We start from the raw sequence: 24,907 nt of genomic DNA on the forward strand, positions 1-24,907 counted from the left end.
CATATCTTTTTTGGGGAACACACATCAATCCAAAATAAGGCCTAAATGAAATAAAACAGATAGAGACTTGTTGCATTGCTTGAACACAAAGAGCACTCGACAGGCTGCCTGAGTTCAAGTATTAACTCTATCACTGACTGCTTGTACACCCCTGGGCAAGTTTCTTAATATCTCTGTGCCTCAGTTCACTCATGAGTAAACAATACATCCCTCACTGGACTATTGAATGGTTTTCAGTGAAATCACACATGTAAAACATTCAGAGCAATACCTGGCACCCAGTAAAAACTGAAAAAAAAAATTGTTAACAAGTATTATTATAATTCTACCCAACTCTAACTCTCCTGTATGCCTTTTTTTTTCTTTACAAATGGAAGAGTTTAAAATTTCAGAGATGACAGTAGTGGGGAGGTCATCCTGAAAAAAATGTTTGAAAATATGTAATTTTTCTGCTTGATCCTTCTTTCACCCGAAAATAGACATAATTGTTTTGGCTCAAGAAGCATCATGTCTTCAGTAATATTTGAGATGCTTTGGAGAAGCTCCCCCTGGTTATATGCAAAGGTGTGCAGTCACACTTTTCAGTCACACCTGGACATGGAATGTCATTTTGGGGTCACATCTGGTACATCACTCTGAGGTTATACCTAGGTGGGAGACACTCTCCTCACTCACACCTAAGCATTTTTAGGCCATATCTAAACATGGAATCATATTCCTGGGTCATCCCTAGCACAGAGTCACACTTCTTGGTCACACTGGGCATGGAGTCACATCTGGGCATGAAGTCACAATCCTGGCACACCTGGGTATGACATTATACTCCTGGATGACATCTAATTACCTGTGGTTCCAAAGCAGAGAGGGCTTTTTTCCTGTGCCCACCAAATTTCGCGGCCTTACAGCACCTAGTTGAGTACCTAGCACTTAGTGAATCTCTTGGAGGTAGTAAGGGCTACCTCAGTAGACCTGAAACCTAATACTACATTTTCTCTGGAGTGAGAAATATTATTTTATAAGTTGAAGACTTCCAGATATGATTGTGTATATTCTTCCCAGAGGTGACAAAGCACTAAGCCATATTGAGCATCAAACGAATATTTTTTAGTCTATGAACTGGTCCAGAAACATACCCCAAATTACATTTAAGCATACTTCAGCCATTAAGAAAACAATCTCAAGGACACAAAGCTAATAAGTCAGAGGATTTTTAAAAATAAACTTAAATTTTGGAATTAGAACTATGCATGTGCCTGGTAGGCATGTAAAAGAGAATTGTTTTAATTATGAGGAAGTCAACTAAGAGAGCCTTTATAAACTAAATTATTTATAAGGCATAGTCACATAGTCCAAATGTGTGTGTGTTCTTATTACGACTTATTTTTCTACTCAAAGGTATTAACTTTAGAAAAAAACACAACTAGAATGTACTTATTACAGTAAATGAGAATAAGGTGAAAATGCATGAAACCTTTGCATCAAAACAGAATATTCCCTATTTTCAAATACAAATATTAACTATGTAGAGCACTTTTTGTTTTCATATTAATATTCAATTTATAGCCCATATATGACCAATGACTTCAATATAGCTATCCTATGATACACATATACACACTCAAACTGGTTAAAAATCAACAGCAGTGTTTTCTTTTCTACTACATAATTTAAATATATATAACTAAGCTTTGTCCTGGTTATATATAAATATTTAATCTTTTAGTTGGCAAACTTAGTAACAACTTGAGAGGGAAAAATTGAATTTAATGTGTTGAATTCATCACATTGGCTGGCACAATATGCACATTTGTAAACACTTAGCTGCCTTACATTGAAAAATCCTCTTCCTTATTGCTATTTATTTTTCTAATTTTACTATTTCAGTACATTACCATCAGTTGTCTCACTCTTTTTTCCTCCCTTTTACTTTATGTTGCTTTTGTAATTTTAAGCAGGTTGAACACCGGAGAAAAAAAATAAAAGCAGGTGGTGAATTTGGAAAACTTCTTCCTGGTCATTGAAGTCAATAATTCTTTTTATTGCCACTGCTATCTGGAGTTGGTCCCGAGATTCTGGCAATGTTAATGAGGGGAGGGAGAAAGGGACTGACAGGAAGTAGAAAGATTGTAATTATATTAAACTAATCAAAGTCCCTGACAGGATGGTGTAAGCTCTCCATTTTCCATTTTGAGACAGCACACCCTTGTAATCAAGGGCATACCCTTGCTGATCAATGCTTTATATCAGAAAATGTTTTCCATAATTTGGAAAACTTCCAACTTAGTAGACAAAGGATTTTTGATGGTCTTGAAGGCAGAAAACCAGGAATGTTTATACACTAATTGTTGACTATCTTTCCAGAGCCACCTGTACTTTTGGAGGCATGCAAGCTCATTGAGATGTTGAAGAGTTAGCAGAGTCCTTCAGACAATGGTCAAGCTGCAAGGCTGCAGAACCCCAGCCAACTAATCCTTTAGTTGCCAGTTCCTGATATAAGGCATTCACACAAATGCCTTGTGAATAATGAACAATTGGTTGGACATTTTCTCCATCTATTCTCACCTACTGCAGGCTCCTGTACCCCTCACCCTGTAGTCATAACCACTTCCAGAAGACTTGACTTGAGCTACCTGGAAATCACATGAAAAGCTGTCTGTCTCCGTATTTCTTTTTCACAACCTTGGTTCTTTCTAGCATCTTAACAGACCTGAGATGAAAGACCTACATAGTATGGTCCTTCTCTTTGAAAACTTTTTCTATTTTTTTGTGGTAAAATACTTATAACATAAAATATAGCATCTTTGCCATTTTTAAATGTACAATTCAGTTATATTAAGTACATTCATAGTATTGTGCAGCTATCACCACCATCTCCAGAACTCCTTCCGTCTTGTAAAACTGAAACTCTGCACCCACTGAACAGTAAGTCTCCATTCTCCCTCCCTCGCCAGCCCTTGGCAATCACTTTCTACCTTCTGTCTCTGATACTGAATATTCTAAGTGCCTCATATAAATGGAATCATATGGCATTTGTCTTTTTCCATCCTCCTTTTTCTCTACCTTTCTCAACTCCATTTAATATACTTGAACATGAGCTCTCTCATGGAAAAGATCTTTCTTTTCGACCCTCTTCCTTACCTCTTCCCTCTAGGAAAAGAAACCTTTAAACTCTATCTTGCTTCCTTCTTCCTTTTTCATTCCATTTATAAGTCTCCCATTTTAAAAAAAAGGAAAAAAAAAGTTACTGAGATAATAATTTTTCAAATCTGTCATATAGGTATGAGTTTCAAAAATGTAATCAACCATAACAAAAGAACTCTAGATGCCAACATCTAAAATCTCTGAAATGGCCCAAAGTGTTTTTCAAAATCTCCATGTAAGTTTTAATACCCTACTCATCTTAATTAAAATGATTTCCCTTCAATAAGAAAAGTCTTTTAACTCACTTGTATCACTTTTTTCTTGGAGGCTGCTTCTCAGTATTCTAATAATTGTGTTTTTCTCTTCATTTCTTGGGAAGTGAGTAGATTCCAATTGTGTTTTGGATTAAAGAGGTTTTTGAGGACTAGAGTCTGGGAATAAAATCACATTTAATACTGTTTCTTCACAAAAGTGTTCTAAGATCCACACCATTCCTGACAAATGAAGTTCTGAAATACATAAACTGAGTGTGTGTTACACACTTCCCATAAATTTTCATTAGTGATACAGAGTTGAAAGTGGTTGGCTAACTCGATGCCCCAGGAAACACAGTGAACAAAAAAAGAAGCACACAACTGAGTCATAGCAACCAGCATATCCTCTGGATCCCCTGCTGGAATATATGGCCAACAGAGTTCAAGACCCAAACAGTTAATATGCTGACCCTATAGATTATATAGACACTCCCTGACTTCAAATGTCCACATGCGTTTTGGATGCATTTTCTTCCATTACAGGTGGGATGGCACATACTGACTTTGAAAATCCCATGGGACAGGGCACAGAAGTCAAAAAAGTTTCCAAGAGAGCAAGCCAGAGCTACAGAAGTAAGCCTGGAGAAGGAGCCAACCAGCTGATTGTATTATTCAGCAGAAGCTACTTACATTGGGATATCAGAAACTATTAAATGGATGCAAAACAGAAAGTTAAAGAAACTCTCAACTCTTGCATAAAACATCAATTTAAAAATAATGTATTAGGTAATGGTCAATGAGTCTCAGAGCTGAGAATATTGATCTGTGAAGTTCTGATCAGAACAGGGAAGTGCAAATAACAATTGAGATCAAGGTACAAGGTGACAGATGCACTAACCAGCAGCCTCCCTTTTTCTCCCCAAAGGGACTCAAAAAACATATGCTGAATGAATGAAAAACATACAAAACCAAGTTTCTCCCCTCTAGTGTCTTGGACTGGTGTTCCCACATCTTGTGTTTTTATTTATTCATTATTTAAAACCAATCTACAAAAGGTGTCTCCAGAAACAAACCAACATGGTACCTACGTGGTACAACAGGAGAGGTGTGTACCTCCCTTGGGTCTGCCCAGGGTGTGTGTGTGTCAGAAGTGGTGGCAAGGGGACAGTTGAAGATCAAGGAGGAAGGTCACTCACTGGCTTGCTAGCCATGGGTCTGGCTCTTGCTGTGGACAGGCAATAACTGCTGTTCTTGAGAGAAATGGCCAACTGTCATATTGAGTTCTTGGCAACCACCAGGCAGAAGAACACTGCTCTTTGTGGTCCCTGTCTGAAAGGGAGATTCCTGCCAGCAAGACCACCAAGTGGGTTGTGACAGCTGTGCAGTTCACAAATCGGGTTCTTTGGTGCACTGCCATTTTTAACCAGTCTTCTGCTTGTGTGAAATAGCTGGGAAGTTCTAATGCTGAGAGACCCTGTTTCCCATTGGCTTTCATTTTCAGCCAGAAGCCTTACTATCTTGTCTTTTACAATGTGAGTCATTGGAAGATGGCCTTCATCTTTTCTGGTCAACATGAACCTATTGATTCTGTGTAGGAAGTAGAACTATATTCCACTCTGTTACTGACCACTGTTGGTTTTCACTGTGACCACATGACTGCATTCATCACAGAGCTGATATTTGCCATGATCTACCACTAGGAGAGAGCAACTGTATGAAAAACTGAAAAAAAATTAAAAATAGCCTTTTAACTATTTACTTCTTTTGAAAAAGAAGTTTCATAATCTTCATGTTTATTGGTTGGAATGTTTATACCTTAAAGGATTTTGGTAAAGGACTACCTTTTTATATTCCTTAAAGCAGCTACCTTTATTTAAAATTCCTGATGAGTGAACTCAATTTTTCATCAGAAGATTCACAAATGTTAATTTAGATTCCTTTCTTCACACAAAGATGAAAAGTTAAAAGTGAAATTTCAGACATTACCTTTCAGCATCATTCGTCCAGTGGAGCCTCCAAAAGTACTAAGAAGGCCACTTCTTGCTCCTAAAGATGTGGTTGCTTCTAGGAGAGAACCGGTGATGTACTGAGATATAGAAGTCCTTTGGAGGGTGGCGCGATACTCACACACGGTATCTCGGACACAATTCTTTAAGCAGGGACCAATGCTAATTCTTCCATGGGCTGTTTCAGAGCCTGGGAGCTTTGTGAAGAAATGAAGGAGAGATGCAATTGTATCTTCTGTTTCTTCTCCCCTTCTCACTGCAGTGTAGATCTGTGAATAGCACAAAGTACAGGAAGTATTAATCTAGTTTCTTAGAAAAGTGAATTAACTTGTTGACAAAATGCCAGGATGACTTATTAAGAAAGAAGGCTCAGTTGCTCTAAGCCCAAACACTCTTGAGCACTGGGCTCATGCATTGACCTGAACATTCAACAGACACAATTTACTTGGGAGAGCTATGTGTAGTTATGAAATAGGCCATTCAAATAACCCTGCTATCAAACAGAGCACTTACAAGTTGTACCAACCAAAAACATATTCAGCTCAAATTTCTCCCCCTCCTCAGCAGAGCAGGGCTCTTCTGCAGAGGGACAAAAGAAACCCTTTCGGACTCCCCTGAGTGACTGTCCCAGGTCTGTTTCCAAGGAATTATTTCAGGCTGACATTCATGAGAAATCTTTGCCCCATGCTCAAACTGAAGTAAGGACGCCAAAGGGTCATGTGTTTTTCTCTTGTCCATAATCTTTCAAAGAGGTTCTGAATCCTTTTTCCCCTTCCCCTCCCTCACCTTCCACATCCAGTGAGTTGACAGATCCTGACCTCTCTTCCTGCTTTGTCTCTGTCACTGTGCTGATTTTCTCTCCCTTTTATCACCCAAACTCACCAAGAATTATTGGACTATTAGGAAAGGTTTCCAAACATTCCAATTCATTCCAATGCAATTAGTCAACACGCATTTTTTAATTAAGGTATCTTTGGTATACACTCTTATGAAGGTTTCACATGAAAAACATTGTGGTTACTACATCCACCCATATTATCAAGTCCCCTCCACACCCCATTAAAGTCACTGTGCATCAGTGTAGTAAGATGCCAGAGTCACTACTTGTCTTCTCTGTGCCACACTGTCTTCCCTGTGACCCCACACACACCATGTGTTCCAATCATAATACCCCTTAATCCCCTTCTCCCTTCCTCTCCACCCACCCTCCCCCACACCTCCCCTTTGGTAACTGCTAGTTCCTTCTTGGAGTCTGTGAGTATGCTGCTGTTTTGGTCCTTCAGTTTTGCTTTGTTTCTATACTCTACAAATGAGTGAAGTCATTTGGTACTTGTCTTCCTCTGCCTGACTTATTTCACTGAGCATAATACCCTCTAGCTCCATCCATGTTGTTGCAAACGATAGGATTTGTTTTCTTCTCATTGCTGGAGGATGGGAAGCTATGGCTCAGTCACTCCTGACACCTTGGCTGATAACTTGCCAACAGCCAGGCACATGGTGAGGCCATCTAGATTGCAGATCATCTAATTGCCAGTCCAACAGCCATCACCGATACATGAGAAAGCCCAGCAGAGATCAATTGATCCAGACTAGGAGAACTACCTAGCCAATTCACAGAAACATGAGCTAAATAAATGTTGTGAAAAGTCACTAAGTTTTGGGAGCATTTTGTTACAAAGCAAAAGTTAACTGACACAATGATGATGTGTTGGGTGCCATAAGTAATTATTTACATGATATTTGAATCCATACACTAACCCTATGAGGATGAATAATTCTGCAGAAGGGGACAATAAGCATAGAGAGGTAGAGAAATAAAGTCAATTTTACACAGCTAATAAGAGGCTGGCCCAGGATTGAAATCCAGGTTTGTCCAGCTCTGTGGTCCAGCTTTACCTACTGCATTAAACATAGTCACACCAAAAGCCCAAAAACAGTGGGAGTCAAGAAAATATTATTTGGTAAGATGATGTTTACACTGCAATTGTTATTGTTTTTATTCATGATAATTCTTTTCACAGTCACCCTAAATTACTTCTGCAAATAGTCAAGTTATTACTAATGAATGACCAAATGTATTTCCTTTAGATGGATATTTATAGTTTTAAATTATAAGGTGAAAAAAATATATAGATTTTATCTTACTAGATTAATGTTGTAAGACAGTTGACCCATGAGCAATGTAGAGATTGGGGTGCTGACTCCCTGTGCAGTAGAAAATCCATGTATAACTCTTAATTTCCCTAAAACTTAATTATTAATAGCCTACTGTGGATCAGAAGCCTTACCAATAACCTAAATGGCTGATCAGCACATATTTTGTATGTTATAGACATCATATACTGTATTCTTAACAAAGTAAGCTAGAGAAAAGTAAGTTCTTTTTAAAACTGTCATAAATCTCCAAAAATGTTCCCAATATATTTATTGAAAAATCCATGTATAAGTGGACCCACATAGTTCAAACCCATGTTGTTCAAAGGTCTGTAGAAGATGCTGAAAACTGGACAGATTACTGCCCTATATGGTTCTATAGTATTTTTGATCTAAAAATTGACACATAACAACATGGCACTTATGTTTGCTAAACAGGTATGTGTCCATTCATTCATTCAACATTGATTTGCATTTATTAAACAGATACATTGTGTAAAGCCCAATTGCTGGGGATCCAATAGTGACAAGAAGAGCTTCATTTTACTGGAGAAGGCAGACAATAAATAAGTGAACCAAATAAGTTAATTAAAAATTATAGACTGTTATAAATAGTTAAAATGTATTTTGGATATAGATTCCACAGGACTTGCTGAGGTTTTTGGGAATGAGGAAAAGAAAGCAAAGTTTCTATATTTAGTCATTATTAAATTCTTTGATTTAAGATTTATATAGAGAGCTATAGAGCAACACTGCAAACAGCAGCCCTCATGGCTTCTATGTTTAACAGCCACTGTGAACTGTGAGTGGATTCTCTCCATGGGATTACATAACTCCTGTTACGGCAGGTGCTGCATTTGAGCAGAATGACCTTGATATTATGAAGTTTCTTGCAGAAAAGCAAGTGATACTCAGATGACATTAGAAACATAAGACATAAGAAAACATTTGCAGTTCCTTGTGACTCAAGAATGAGGGATGTCTTGTAGAAACCAGCCCTGGGACATGGCGTCCAAGGCTGAAGAGAGCTCGGAAATTCAAATGGAGCCAAAGCCAAAGAGTTTAGTGTACTGAAAGGCATGAAGCAGCCAAATACATCATGTCCACAACACTCCCCCAGGAGGAAGGCTCCTTCCTCTACACAGCCAGAAAGGGCTTTGTCTTGACTTCTACTGGGATCAAAGAGGGTACTTGTCAAGGGAGTCAATTTTGTACTTGCTTTGTTTCAAAAGCTATCTCCCTGGGGTCAGAGTTATGGAACACGATGATGTTCCAAGATCTGATGGCATTATCTTCTGAAATCTTTCAAGAAGGGTTGTTACTTTGCTATCCATTGAGTCTTAAGAATATCTATAATCATTACAACATTTATTATTGAGTGCTTAAAATGAACTAGGCACTGAACATTGAGACACGATGTAACTGAAACTTCAGAACAGCTCTAGGAAGAGGTCCTATTACTACCACCACTTAAAGAATAAGGAATTAATGTGTACACACCTAGCACTCAGCACCAGGACTCTCTATCTCTAAGCCACTGCTAACCATCAAACTGAAAAATTAGGAAATCTTTTATTACGGCAGTAAAAGAAACCACTTTAAAGAGAGGAGTAACTGTAGTAAAGATCGTTCCATCTCTATGTACTTCTCCTCCCACTAGAATGTCAGCTTCATCAGGACTTATTTCTTTTTTTCATTGTTGTATCACCCATGTCTTGAAGTGGTCAGCATTACATTGGCTTCTCAATAAACAGTTCTTAATGGAATTAATGGATGTCTCTATTCTTTATCTTCTCCAAGAACTTGTCTAGAATCCTCCAGTTTTTTGGTCATGAATTTACTGAATTCATCTGAAACACAAGTGACATTGTATTGTTACCTATATTTGCTGATCATAAGATACAGAAATCTTATGTTTCAGATACAATGTTACAGAAATGCAATGTCATTAAATCTTAACAAAGTATTCAGAATAGCTGTAGTCAAATAAGGCTCTATTTGCTACTAACCAAAGCAGGCCTGGTCTGACAAATTTACCAATAGTGTAACATTACTTCATTATCATTTGCTGATTGGCTTAAGGATGAGAATGCTTAACCAGATCTACTCTCCATCCTACTTTTTCATGAAGATGATGATTTGGAAGGATCAAGGGGCTAAAAAAACAGGACATGCATTCATATATTGACTCTCCTAATTCAATCTAATTCAACAAATACTGAGTTGCAGTTACAAAGGCTATGGTAGATGCCTGACAACAATGATTTAAAAAAAAAAAAAAGGCAAACTCTGCCTAGTGACTGAAATCTACCACTCCCACATAACTTTCTTATCTTTAACATGAAGGGGGTCAGCCAACATTATCTCCAAAGTCCCTCTTAGCATTACTGTTCAATGACCTGTATGTCCTAACCTTCTTAAATGGGGGATGGAGGATATTAATTTACCTTAATTTTGATCATTATTCTCTAATAGTGGATAGTTAGGGTCTCCTGTTTTGCTCTCCCTTATTAGTGTTTTACTTCAATATGAGCTGTCATTTCTCATAAGTGAGACTATATATCTAGTGAGACTACATACATTAGTGACCATCTGCTTCTAATAGCACCCTTAACCTCCCCATATTGTGATCTAAAGTAGCCTGAGCTAGAAAAAGGAATAATCACATTTATTTCAATATGTGTATGAGTTAATAGGCTGGGTAACAACATAGGAGCCTCTCTCATGGAATAAAGTAGAATAATTATGGTTTGGAAATCCCTTTTACTGGTCTCATGGGCTTCTTTCCTAACTTTTGAAATCTAGAAGCAGTGCTCTATGGTTGAAAATATTCAAAGTTTGATTGCTTATGGTTATGTGTGTCTTAAAAAAATGCAATGATAAAAGAACCTAATTTCCTGAAGAGTCAACAAAAATAGTGAGGTTGTTGTAAGGGAATGGTAGCTGAGGCAGCTTGGACACCTGAGCAGCAGGGATGGGGAATAGGATTTTGGTAGCAGTCTGTCATTTCCTCTGCTCTCGATTCCACATTCTAGTCAAGTGCCTGTGTGGAGAATTCCATTCTACTGAGAATATTCAGACCGTACATGAGACATGGACCAAACAGTGCTCCAGTGAGCCAAAAATAAAGGTTTTGCTAAGGCCAGGCCAATTAACCAGAGCTATGCCTCTGGCTTCTACAAGTAGTAAGCTGAACCTTTATTACTGCAGGAAACATCTAAGAAGGAGTGTGAAAGGAAGTCCCAGGACATTCGATAATCTGGGAATGCCCTTCCACATAACTTCTTTCAACCCACATTTTGCCTCCTTCATGTAGCCGTCCTTGGGCTCCAGCAAGAAAAAAGTATCTTCTTTTCTATGTTCCAACTGCCCCTGTGCAAAACTCTACAGTGGCATTTTCTGGGAAGTATGAAAGTCACTCTTTTACTCCCCTTCCAGGCTGTGAGCTCCCAGAGGGGCAGTGGCCATGTCTTATTCAACATTTTGTCTCCAGCACAGAGCACACTGCAGGCAATGGCGAGAGGGGGCAAGGGAGAAATAAAAGAAGCCTTAGAACCTTCTTTTATTCCAAGAGTGGTCCCCAGACCAGAAGCAGCATTATCACCTGGGAACTTGGTAAAAGTGCAAATTCTTGGGCCCCACTCCAGACCTACTCAATCAAAAAGTCTGGGGCTGAAGCCTAGAAATCTGTGTTGCAACAAGCCCTCCAGGTGATCTTTGATTTCTGCTAAAGTTTGAGAACCTCTACTGAGACTTTTAAGAGAACACATACTACCTTTCATCTCTAACCACACTTCTCGTATCACCCATCCTGGAAACACTCACATCCATGTCATCTTCCTGCTAGAGTGGGAGCTCCTGAGGGTGGGTGAAGTCCTATCATCTCTATAGTCCCCAAAGCCCCTAGCTCAGAGACCAGCCCAGGGCAGACTCAACAAATGCTAGCTGAATGAAGGAGCATCTCTCACAGCAATTCCCTATGGCTGTGAATGTAACTAGCCTTTCTGAAATGATGCTTCCAGCTTAATATTTCCACAGATGAATCATGTCTGAGATACTAACTCTAATGGGAATTACCAAAGAGATGAATCATATCGTAATGAGAAAACCAGGCTGCCAAGGAAGGCTCTTGAAAAGAAAAAAATCAAATCAGGACAAATGGATTATGTTGTGAGGCTTGTGATGTCAGGCTGTGAATTAGGCCAACAGAAGGGATTTAAAGGCCCTGAACTACCAGGCTCCCTGCAGCTCTAAGGAGCAGCAGATCAATTAATGAATCACATGGGGACAAAGCCCCTGCAGAACAAAACAAACTTTCACAAATCCCGTAGATTGTGATGCCCTGCCCCAGAGGCTCCGGGGCAGTGGTATTGTAAGCTGTGCACTTGTGAAACTGTGAGGGACAGAAAGTTCCTGAAGTCCTGTGACTCCAGGCTGCTGGATGTCCACAGTAGGCGGCGGGGACCAGAATGAACCTATAGGGCCATGTTGTTTTCTTTCTGTGCCCCAACTAAATTCCCACTCACCTCATCCTGGCTTCTAACCCACCTCTCTCTGGAAGGGATCAGTGTTTCCATCCATTTTGATGGTCCCCGTGACTCCTTTCTGCCCGTGCCATGGCTTCTGGACCAACCAGCACTACATTTCCTTGCTCTATTCTTTGCCTGAAGACGGCCTGAGGCTGACCTCCAAAAGCTGGGAACAGCAGTACAGAAGCCTTAGGGAGGAGAGGAATGACCTTGGTCTTTGCATCACACTGATCATGTTGGAGACTCAGTGCCACCAACTAGTAGCAGTGGGAAAGTAACTTGTGTTTTTATGGAGATTATCTAGGTTAAAAGCCAGGATTTAAAGATCAGATAGCTGTGAGTTCTTTGTCTCCAGCTACATAGCCCTAGAGTATCCAAGTGGTCATAATAGCATCAATGCCTGAATCTTTAGAGCTCCAACGCCATGCCAGATTGTGTGTAACACCTGAGACAACTTCCCATTTTCAAAAGCCATCACTCCCACTCCCACCCCTCTTAGTTTTTCACTGGTGTTTCCAAGCTGGTGGGGCCCTCCTATACTCAAGAGTAAGTGTGCCCAGACTGCTGCATGTGAACTCAGGTGGAGATGTCTGAGAGTTTTTGGGTCCATACCTCCTCAAATGGCTATACTCTGAATTCAGTTTAGGCTACTGCATCCTCTGTGTTATAAACACAAAGCCTTGGCACAGCACATTCAATAAATGGGAACAATTAATCTTCTTGGTCAATATGGAAGTTACAGCATGAATAATCTCTTTCACCCCAGGTTTCTTCCTTTCTCTCACTTCTCTGCTCTCTCCTTTCTCTTCAGGTTGCTCCTGGAGGTGTTTTCTCCAACTTTGGTGCCTATGGTTTCTTCACTCTCAAATTTTTTACTCCTCTCCATTTTCATATCCCCCACTTTGCTTTCGTTATACTCTCATTCTGTTTTTTTCTTGCTCTGTCCTAATCTTCTTATCTTCTTCATTCTGTTTCCTTATCTTCACTTTATTCCCTTTGCCTATCCCTCTCCTCTACCCCTCATTTTGTTTCATCCCTTTTATGTGGATTCTTTGAGCTTCAGTTCCAGGGGCAAAACAAGAGGGTAGGAGTAAGGGAGGACTGTTGACTAGTACAGTCTGCAAGCAGAGACCCTTCCAATTGTAAGTGGACAGCTGTTTGTCATTACTGAATGCATTGTTTCTTCTACCAGAAAACTGAAGCATTTAAATTCTTGAAAGTCTCTTCTCTGATGCAAGCCAAGTGAATGGTCACCAGAAGGAACTAGGGACATTCTTCCCTAGGCACTCAGTAGTTGAGCCAACACTGGACCCCCCCCTCAGAAACAGGACCCAATGTGGGCTGGCTTCTGGCCTTGACTAATTGAGCTGGCTAAAGGCATGATGGCACCCACTTCAGAGCCTCATGCTACAAATAAGACTTGAGAGCTGTTCAGGACAAGCAATTCAGTCTCTCAGGTTTCATCCAAGGGTAGAATCAAGCTTTATAACCACTTAGTGAAGATGCTTCAGGCAAAGGGAATAGGTAGTGATGGGTGAGTACAGACTATCAGATTTCCAGAGTTGTCATGGAACTTAGACAGGTCAGGAAGACATGGAGTCTGGAAGAGGAATTACAGGGTAAAGGCAGCAGAGAATAGCATGGAGGAGCTGAGGAAGGGTATAGAATAGGAGTACAGTACAGCCTGGTGGGGACATCCCGGGACCCACATCCAGAGAATGGTGGCTTTTGGGAGCACCTGAGACAGGGATGCTTACCAGAGGGAGTCCTCTGAGAAGCTTGCGTTGGCATCCAATGCAGACATGGACGAAGTATCTGGCTGTACTTTAATTTCTGAAGGAGAAGAAATCAATGCCTAGGAATACCTCCCTTGTTTGGACTCTATTCATTCATTCACTCAACAAATATTTACTGAATGTCTACTTTATGCCAAATAGCATGCCAGAAGCTAGAGACAAAATAAAACAGTTTTTGTCCTCAAGGAAGTTACTAAATATCTGGGGAGGTAGGCCAGAAAATGGGCAGTTCTATTACAGCCTACAATTCTGCAATGACTGAGCACAAAGTTCTGCAGGAACACAGAGGAGGGTCTTAGAAGGCCATGGAAAGCTTCTCCTAAGAGATAACATCTAGATACGACCTAAAGACAGTAAGAGTTAGCCAGGCAAAGGTGAGGGTAGGGGAAGGTAAGATACAGGAAAAGGTTCTAAACAGAGAGAACAGCATGTGCAAAGTAGTTCCCTATGGGGGGAGCTAAGAGATAAGCAGACTAGAAAGTCCTTATAAGTGGATGAAATTCTAGCTCAGAAATGTTTCCTTTCACAAATATTTTCTAAGCTAACTACCAAGGAAATACCTTCAGTAACAAACAAAATCCAGAAAACAAACCAAACAAAAACCAAAGCTTTACCTCTAGAGGGTTATATCTCCTATGCTTGGGGACACACATCGTCCTTCTAGGGGTTTCATGCTAAATAATAAGGATGCAACATCATACAAGGCCCAGCTCTTAAGGCACTAGTCAGATAGAGAGGATTACTTCTAAAGATTTCTTATAACTTAATGGTTTCCTTGTTATTAACAAAACCAACAGGAAGGGACTAAGTGCTCAACATTACCTATCAGCCTGGAATAGGAGAATGACCACTGATTTCAGTCACACCCACAGCATAACAACAGAGACAATGACACAGGAAGGGAGGTGATTTAGGACTTTTCCTGTCTGTTGGAGGTATAGAGCCAGAAAGAGATAGGGAGGCTCTGAAGGAAACATCACCTCTCCTACCTTTGGAAGACAGTAATGGAAAGGCAAGCCTTTGAGAAGGTTCCAAAATATTGGGTACTACAAAAAAATAAACAGGTGATGGTATTAGAATGACACTCAAGTTCATGGAAAAGAGTCAGGGATTCTGTCTACTCCCAGAGAACTTCTGTCCTGTTATAGAGGCTTTCAAAATATATTTGAACAAATATATGTTCAGGGGTAGGATCATACAGAGAGATTGGAGGTCTAAGACCACATGCTTAGGAGGCTCTGGGGGTATGGAAAGTGATCATTGTCACCCCACCTGTGCCTACCCTATAGTCAGATAAGAAAGATATGATTGCCATGACTCACATTCCAAAGAACTCCATGGATATCATTTAAATCCTCCCTCCCCAAATCTAAAGTTGATCAAAGCTGATCTAAAGGGGAAGCTACAGTCATATTAAAAAAAAAAAGCTTCCAATTTACATTCCAAATATAAGGCATTTTAGCCCTTGCATTTTGTCATTTAAAAAGCCTGTTCTGTTGTCTCAACTGAGCCTAAGGCTTTTCCTGGCTATCAAAACAAAACAGTCTTTTGTTGACAGAAACAGGCGACAGTGTTTTGGTAAAAAGATTATATACAGAATAATGGTATGAAGCTCTATTATGTAAAAAAGTAGACTTAGCTTTCCCTGTCTCCAGATTCCCTGTGTTTCTTGCAACAGTCTAAAATATTGCTGTCCTTCACTGTGAGGGAACCCTATATAACTGGATGCAGTCATTATTTTCCAAGAGTTTATAAAGAATGACCATGCAGATGTGATTACACATAATTAAAGGTAATGTCAATGGCAGTGTACATACCAATTACAGATGTGACCAACCCTCTGGGATCAACCAGCTATGGGTATCCCAAGGATTTTCTCTCCTATATGCCTCCATGATTCATTGATACCTGGTAGTACGTTGTATTGCATAGAGTTGGAACTCAGGAACTATTTCTTGAATTGATTTCAGCTGCCTTGTGGCAGTTGCATTTACTGGACATTACCAGGAGTCTCAGAGGCAGGGAGCACAGTAAGCTCATGCAGCCAGCCTTTGGCATGTGAGTCCATGGCTGGGTGGGCTAGTGGGAGGGGTGGGGTCACTGAGGCTCACTGCCAGCAGGGCAGGTAGGGGTTAAAGGAGACATAGTGAATGTGGCGCTGAACTAGAAGGAGCCTTTTGATAGGGCTACATCTCTGTGCAAATACCAGTCATTTCTGCAGCTTCTTTGGACATAAATGGGTGCCTATTAAAGAGCAAGTGACAGTTCAGCTGGAGGGTTCTATCGCCCACGGCCGAAAGTCAAGCCACCTTTTGTTCATTGGGAAGCTCATCCCCTGTGCTTTTTCTTTTTTCAATATGTCGTGCCCTCACTGTAAGAACCCCAGCAGTGCTTACCATTCACTTCATGTGCATGAAGGAGAGAGGAAGGGAGCTCTATGCGTTGTGTTTATGATGGGAGGACGATGAACACACACAGGAGACTGGCATGGGGCCACACTGATGAACAGACCACAAACCTCCCAACTTTTGCTCATTGTGATCTGGTGGTGACCACAATGTGCTACAAAAGAGGAAGCAGAGGCACTGGGAATGGAGAGAGAGACAGAGATGATGTCTTTTCTTTTTCTGCCCTCCCTTCAAATGGCTCCTTTTCAGCTCTTCACCTCACAGCCATGGAGAAGCAGAGGCAGTCTCTGTTAGGAGGGAACATACTTTTTAGGAAGGGGGCCTGGGTGTCCCTGGCTGGGCTAATTTGGGTTTCCTTGGGCACCCTCCAACAGGTTTCATCATCAGCTCTTCCATGTTTTGCCCTAGACACATTCATAATTCTTAAGAAAGATTTGGTGACCTTTTCCTACAATAGCCATATATCCTTTCCCCACTTCCAAAATCAGAGGTCACATGCCAAACAGTTTTACAAAACCATAGTTAGTATTATTTTCAGACACAAGACATAGAAAATAAAAGCAGGAGCTGTCTATGTATAGCAAATGTGAGGATAAATGAGATCAACTTTGTGAGCAGTTAAGAACCTGGGGTGCATGTGGATGGGGAAGGAATTTGGTGAGGAGAAAATCATAGATTAAAATTTGAAGCTAGGGATGGAAAGATGGAGGGATGGGCAGGAGGAAGAGAAGCAAGGCTGGAATGCGCTGAGCCTGCTCCAGACACGCCTGCTGTCCGCTCTGGTTTTGGATTTCAGAACAATTATCACCTTTTATCTCCACCCTATGAAGTACTCACTGATTAATCAGTGACTTCCCCTGCTTTGTTAAGCATTTCTTATATGATGAGGGATGGTTGCAAAGTGAGGGCAGGTGACAGGGAAAGTTAAATAATAAGATGAGACAGGAGATAATAAGTGAGAAGAGAGAGGTTCAGGCAACTAGGAACATGCTGACTTCATAGGGATGCGAGCAGTTACCACATGCCTGGCATCATGCAAGGGCAAAGAATGAGATAGGGCAGAATTAACTGCTGTGAGGCCTGGGGATGAAGAGATAAGGAAAGAACAGCTGTGCTGTGAGCTCTTGACTATCTGGGGTAATGTGGAAATTACAATACTAAGCAAAACAACCTACAAGTGAGGTGTTACAAGGATTGGTATACAAAGCCAAGCATGACAGCTAGTCAGAACAGGAAATCACGGAAAAACCTTCACATATGAATTAAGTCTGAGATGGACGAAGTTGAACTAAGAAGATCAAAAGGAGTATGTTCATGGGAATGAAAGGTTGCTGCTCTGAGTACAGATTTGGAGTGGAGATCAGGCTGGGGACCTGGGATGCTGGGTGCTCTTCCCTCAACCTATTAGAGGCATTGCTGTTTTTTCCTGCCTGTCCTATTGGAGGGAAAGAAAGGTTGCTTCTGATTTGCTCCAACTTGCTCCTATTTTGGAGAGGGTGACAAAGAAAGAAAAGAACAGTCTTTTCCTTCCCCTTTGGAGAGCACCCCTTTCAGTCCAGGAGTTTTGATGCCAAGTGTCCTAAGCATTCTGTATAAGGGGTGCCCCTCTCAGCTGGGACTTTACCATCATGCAAGGAGTTTAAGGTTCTAAGGTAAGTTCTACAGAGACTTTGCAGATCCCCCAGATTGTTGTGACTTCTCTTTTGGTGACTGCTCCATAATGACCAGGCCATGGGACCAGGTAAGTTGGAAGGTCCTGTGGTATGCCCACTAGCACACCAGGTGTGGTATGCCCACTAGCTAGCAGGGTGGTACTCCAGATGAAATACTCACAGCTGCTTTTAAACAGACCCAGAGGTACACCCACTGAGACAAACACATGCCCATGCATTGATAGACATGGCCTTCTTACATCTTGCTTTGATTCAGTCACCATCAGTAGTGCCTACACCCCAGCATTTTGAGATGCAGTCATGGGAGCACTTCAGTAGCCTCTCCTTGTCCATCTTTCTGGCCTCATCCTCAGTTATTACTCCACTGCTCCTGCCAAACTAATCTGTTCTACTTGCCATATCCACCACCTTAGATAGGTTATCTTCACACTCCTGTCAGAATCCTTCCCACTTCTTAAGGCAGTCTTAATGTTGCTATTTAATGTTGTAACTGGTTGTATGGCATTGGAACTGCTGCTTTCTCTGTGCCTCAGTTTCATTGTGGGTAAAATGGGATAATTACATGGTAATGAAATAATACTGAGTAAAGGAAATTAATGAAGAAAGGCACTGAGAACAGTGCCTGAGACACAGTGAGTTCTGTGAAAGTTCTTATCTTTTGCTCACCCATCTGATGGGCCAGTACTTCTGCATGGCTTCTGGCCCATCTTTCCCTATGAACACTCAGGTTGTATCTGCAATACAGACGATAATTAAATGCCTCCAAGCAGGATTTATTTTATTTTGCTCTCATTGTCCCCATTTTACACTTTGTCGCTTTTGAAGGGAATAAGTGTAGAGCACTGAATTTCTTCTCTGCTCTTCCTAATTCACTTACTCAGTGTTAAATCCTCCCAGTCAAGGATACCTTTGGCTCCTTTTTCTTTAAAGCAGCTTTATTGAGATACAATTCAGAAGATACACAATTCACCCATTTGAAGTGTACCATCAGTGGTTTTTGGTATATTCACAGAGGTGTGTGACCATCACCACAATCAACTTTAGATCCTTTTCATCATCCTAAAAAGAAGTCCCACACCCATTAGCTGTCACTCCCCATTCCCCCACCCTCAACCTCCTCAGGTCTACGCAACCACTAATCTACTTCCTATCTCTATAGATTTGTCTCTTCTGGATATTTCTTGTAATCAATCCCCTGGCTTTTTAAAGGGTCCAAACTCTTCTCCTTTCACTGGTCATTAATCTATTACCCCAAAATACCCAGCCATAGGACCAGGCCCACAGTGGGTATACCATAAATATTCTGTTGAATGAAAACCAGAAGTTAGATGAAGTCTAAAATATGAGTTCAATCAAGTTAAACATATTTTTTTTTCACATTTCATCTTTGAACCTTATTGGTCCAAAGCAAATTCTGGAAATAGATCTGGAGAGGAGTTGTTGTGTTTTTGTTTCCCTAAGGTATAGAAAAGCTTTGCTGAGACTCCTCAAAGTGAAATTCTAGTGCAGTGGTTCCCAAACCTGGCTGTGCCTTAAGTGTCTCCTAGGGAACAAAAAATACTGAGAACATGAATGCTGTCCTCCACCCTTCCCAACCTCCACCCCAAGATTATGATTTATCAGTCTGGGGTGGGGCCCATTGGTATCTAGTAAGTGTTCCCCATGTTTAAGTATGATTTTTTTGAACAGCCAGGGTTGAGAACTCTTGTTCCAATAGAAACAATCACTCCAAGCAAGAATTATTGTTGAATTCCAGCCCTGCCAAGAATGATACACAGCCAGTTTTCAATTCGGTCTTCAGGGAAATGAATACCTGAATTTTAAAGAAAGCAATTAAAAACAGAGTATTCATTTCACAAAAATTTTCTTTATAGCCAGCATTACTATTATTAGACTAAGCCATATGATATTGCTGATATTGACTGTTTTTGAGATATAAGATAGAAATTTCTTAACATTCAAATGAACTGAATGCATTTACTTTATGAAATAGAAGATACATATAATACTCAATCTGAACCACCATCTTACTAATTCTCCTATGTATCTTCCTTGTGCTTTGTATACTTGTAAAAAAGAACATTTTAAGCTTTATTAAATATGTATTTCTAGTAGCTGATGGAAACTAAATTAGTCATTGAGGAAGACAAAAGCATGAAAATTTTAAAACAGATGAAAGAAATATCAACTTTTAGACAACCTTCACTTTTTGCCACCCTTTGTTTTCTGGAAAGCATGTCGTGAAGTAGATTGTCCTAAAGTAAGTTATACTTTCCCCTAGGAAAGCTTTTTGATTAGGGATTGTGCTCCTAACTGGACATCATATAAATCAGAGATATGATCACAATAGGCCATAAAAGCAAAGCTGCCATAGCTATAATAACTTGATTGAACTCATATTTTAGACTTCATTTAACTTCTGGTTTTCATTCAACAGAATATTTATGGGGTACCCACTGTGGGCCTCTACGAACACTGAAAGTGGTGAATTTATTATTCAAGCTCCATAAAACACCGACATTGTATTTTACCCATTGATTATTAATACTGCCATTTTGAAAGACAATTTAGCTCCATCCATCAAAACTCAAAAAGTAGATATTCTTTGACCCACTTCTAGTGATCTTTCTTATAAGAAAACTGGCTCTGACAGAGCAGACAAGTAGTGACTCTATAGCATCTTACTACGTTGGTGGACAGTGACTGCAATGGATATGTTGGGGGGACTTGATAATATGGGTGAATGTAGTAACCACAATGTTGCCCATGTGAAACCTTCATAAGATTGTTTATCAATGATATCTTAAAAAAAAGAAAGAAAGAAAACTGGCTCGGTTTCGTTCTCCCCGACAGTATCAAGCATAAACACCTTAGTCTAGACCTGAGATCCTGTACGATCTCACTTCTGACTGGACAGTGCCCTCAGGCCTCTGACCCATCCCTCCACCTCCTCATCTGAGGCTCCGCTCCTTATCTCTGCAAGCCCTGTGTTGCCCCAGGTCCTGAGGACAATCCTGTTCTGAGTCAGGAGGAATGTAAGGAGATTTAGTTCTCTGGTGCAGGCTCCACAACATCTAGTCCAGGGCATTTTTACTATCATTACCATCTCAGGCTGGGAAGGTGGGCTTCTACCTCCTTCTGTGACCAGAACTGCTCCTTTCTCAGTCCTTCTGAGCCCTGTTGCTTGCCAGACTCCTTCACTTCACCTCTGCAGGTAAGGGGCTAAAGTCCTCTCCTTGAATCCCAACCTGTAGCTGGAAGGAATCCTGCTACCTATTGCCACACTTTTCTGATGCCAGACATGTGTCTGGCAAACAATTGTTCTGTGAATGAATGAATCCCTACATTTTTGCATTACAACAGATGCTGCTACCTCTCAGGTGCATTTCCCTGAATAGCTGGCCCTTAGATTGGCAGCCACCAAGGCCTTTTTGTGAAAACTATGTGCTGTGAACACCAGTCAGACTTCCTGGCTATGCCCAGCACCTGCAAACTCCTGGAAGGGACTCCAGGATTCCTCACTCTATCTATCCCTTCTTCCTTACTACACTGACCTTAAGCTTTTCCCCATATGACTAAAAGGCATCACTTTCACTGTTATATGAGTGAAAACACAGTGTAATTAACCCTTCTCTTTTGTAAATTTTAGTTGTTTCCAGATTTGCACTATTATAAAAGCGGTTGTGATAGACATATTTGTGCATAAAACTTTTTCTACCTGGGTGGTTATTTCCTAGGCGAATCTTAGAAAGGGTCTATACTCCTTACATAATTTGTGAAAGGCAAACAGGATAATAGGACTTGTCAAAAGAGTCTATCTAACATCAAAATGCATGTGAAAACCATGAAAAACCCATGTTCCCTGGGCCCCAGCACTGCTCTGGGCTGAAAACATCTACAAAACCTGCAATTTAAAGTGTCTCCATTTGAAGAACATCAAAGGAGTCAGGAAAAAAAAAAAAATTCATCCCAGAACTTTCTGACTAGAGTACTTTGGTGGATCCTGAGAACAAGAATGAAAGACCTTGTGATTCGGGGCACAGAGCCCAGACGATTTTTTTAGAACATCTTTCTTATGAGCACAATGTCATTTTATGTCCACTAAAACAGTTTAGTATCATATATATATTTTTTTGGGTGGTATTTTCTCTTCATCTCAGGTATTTATGCTTTTGGGAATGCAATGGTTTTGACATACATCATAGCAGCTGTTTGTTGGGATACATTTAGAACGTTTTGAAACAAGAACAGGGCAAAGTAAAAAAAATTACTTTAATACCCAAACAGTTTTCCTAAGTTTTAGCAGCTGACTACAGTATGGCTACAGAAAAGTAGAAGTTAAACTCTCACTTTCTGTCCACTCCCAGATTCAAAGGGAAAGCTACAAATATGTACAAATTAAAGCAAAACACTGTCTTGATGTGTAAATTCAATGATGATGGAATGGTAAGAAGTTGGGAATCAGAGGACTTGGGTCTTCACTTCTCTATGCCACTTGCAAACCCCTGGCTTTGTCATTGACACTTAAAAGCATTCAATTAAAAAAAAGAAAGGCTATAAAGTATGAAGCAGTGTATGCAAAGTGCTTTAGGAGACAAAAAGCACTTCTCTAAATCCAGTAACAGTACAAAGAGGGTTGTTATTGTGTACTGCTGTGTATTGTGCACTATCCTTTAAGATGTCAACTCAGGTATTTTCAGGGATGGAAGGTCAGTAGTGATCAGGTGAGCCGTGGGACTGGAGAGAAGCAGGAAGATGTCTGGGTGGAGAATTAGTGGTTCAGAATCAAATATCACCACAGGAATCATCATCCCTCCCACAACGCAGGTCTGGGAATGGAGATGTTAGCAGTGGTTGTGGGAGGCATAAAAACGACAGAACGCTGATGCTGTGTTATGAGAGTTTATTTCATTGTAGGTACCCTGATGAGTGTTAGAGTTGCATTATCTCACTTAGTCCTCCTAACTGCTGGATAGAAGTTGTGACAGGAACATATACGACTGAGAATTAGAGAGAAGTTCAGAGTAATGTGAAATCTTACAGTGGCAAAATGTCCAGAGATTTCTACCCCTGTCTTCTGATACAGAGCCAAGGGAGAGATCAGGCAAGAGTAGGAGTTAAGTACAGAGCTCAGTGACAGTGCAGAGAAGGCACGACCCGAGGCAGAGGCTGAAGCCTCCCCGACTCTTCCCCTGGGGCACACAGCAGGTATGTGCCCCAGAGGCACACTGCAGAGGAGCTCAGATGGTACCTGCAGGGAACAGAGTGGGAAGGGGCCAGGACGTCTCACAAATGGACTGGGAATGGTTCTTGCTGCTGCACTTGCCCTCTCTTCCCTGTGCTCCCCCATGACTAGGGAAGGAGTGCACTAGGAAGCTGCAGGCCCTAGCCTGTGCAGCATCAGTGAAAGAAGCAGCAGTGGGGCCTTGGTCCCCAGGGAAAAGCTGCCCCACTGGGTTAAACCCACTGTCCATCCAGCCATTGACTTGTCTTTAACAGTGAAATCAAACAACTAACGCAATGGCTTGTGGACTTCTACTGAACAACAAAAAAAGTATTTTTAAAAGACATTTCATGTAGGATCCCAGAATTTACAGAAGATAAGAAGAAGAAATTCTGGTTTTAAAAGAAATGAAGGAAGCCCAGGATGCCATTGTCCTTCCACCCACCCTCACCCTAAATACTTTCATGGACACTAGGATGTCAAGGGCTGGTCCCCTTGACATTGACAGGAATAGCTAAGGACCCCAAGCATTCTGACTTTCCTTAGAAATACAGTATCAATCCATTACCAAGCAGTTTTCTAAAACCTTTTTTAAAAATCTGTATTTCCATGTGTACCACACTTTTGCCTACACAGTCCACTACTTACTTGCCACTTTCAGAAATGCCACTTGCTCCCTTTCTCTTGTCCTAGACTCCTTCTGCTCTAACCTCAGGGCGCTATCTTCTCTTCTTCCTAGTAGTTACACTAAAACTATTTATGGCTTTGGAAACTTTGTTCACATCTTCCTCCTCTTTCCAGACAGCGCATTCCTAATCTGTTTAGTCTGCTTTCACTGGAGGACGAAATACAACAATGTATGTAAAGCATCAAGTTTTAAGGAGGTAGCATAAAAGAGGTTCAGCAAGCATTAAGCCTTCATTCTTCCTTTTCCATCTCCATCATTTAAAAGGCTCTTCTCTAGTGTTGCCTTCCATTGTAATCCTTTAATCCTTCCTTAATGACATTCAGTGCTGTGTACCAAATAAGGCTGGACAAAATGACAGAGCCATCTTTACCTACAAAGCCAAATAGTGATACTACAGGACTGCAAGCATCACACCCGACTGGCACAGTGTGAAGCAGAGCATCATAGCCAGGAAAACAGAGTTTATTCTTCTCTAAGTAGCCTCCATGTTCTTGTGATAGGAAAATTGTAGTAAAGAAACCTTGCTCTACTTGTTCGATTAGAGCTCTATTATGTTTCTGCACTGCACAACTGTGGAGGTACCAAGTGGAGAGAGAGACATAGATAGAAAGATCACGCATGTGCATGAGTGAGGAGTGAGCAAGGAGGATTTGATATAGTGAAGCTATGTGGGAAGAATAAGTTTCCTTTGCAGAAAAAAGAAACATGAAAAGCAGAGAACAGGAGCTCTCAGCAAGGACTAGAACTGTTAAGAAAGGAGCTAGTGTTTACTTCTAGAACTTACATGTGGAGAAAAAGCAAAGAAAATCACAGCAAACTTCAAGACACCATTGGCAGAATGATAAACTGGCACAACTTTTTGAGGGGGCCATTTATCTATCACAGCTTTTGGTATATACTCTCTAAAATTCAGTAATCACATTTTTAGAAATCTAAACTTACATATTACCATTGCACAGATAGATGTACAATTATGTTCATTCCAACATTGTTCCAAAGGCAACAGATACTTAGGTGTTCATCAATAGGGACTG

General features: G+C 40.7%; 1 protein-coding gene across 6 annotated transcripts in view; it reads right to left on the reverse strand.

Annotated features, from left to right (window-relative positions):
- The window catches only part of PLCE1 (phospholipase C epsilon 1), a 330,740-nt gene that overhangs the window by 166,959 nt on the left and 138,874 nt on the right, over positions 1 to 24,907 (reverse strand). For all 6 annotated transcript variants that reach the window (XM_073240663.1, XM_073240662.1, XM_073240661.1 and 3 more), the window contains exon 3: positions 5,382 to 5,670. In XM_073240663.1, the coding sequence (XP_073096764.1) occupies positions 5,382 to 5,670 (289 nt within the window). The remainder of the gene's footprint in view (positions 1 to 5,381; positions 5,671 to 24,907) is intronic.

Source organism: Manis javanica, chromosome 7 (assembly GCF_040802235.1).
Source record: "Manis javanica isolate MJ-LG chromosome 7, MJ_LKY, whole genome shotgun sequence".
NCBI classification, from domain to species: Eukaryota; Metazoa; Chordata; class Mammalia; order Pholidota; family Manidae; genus Manis; species Manis javanica.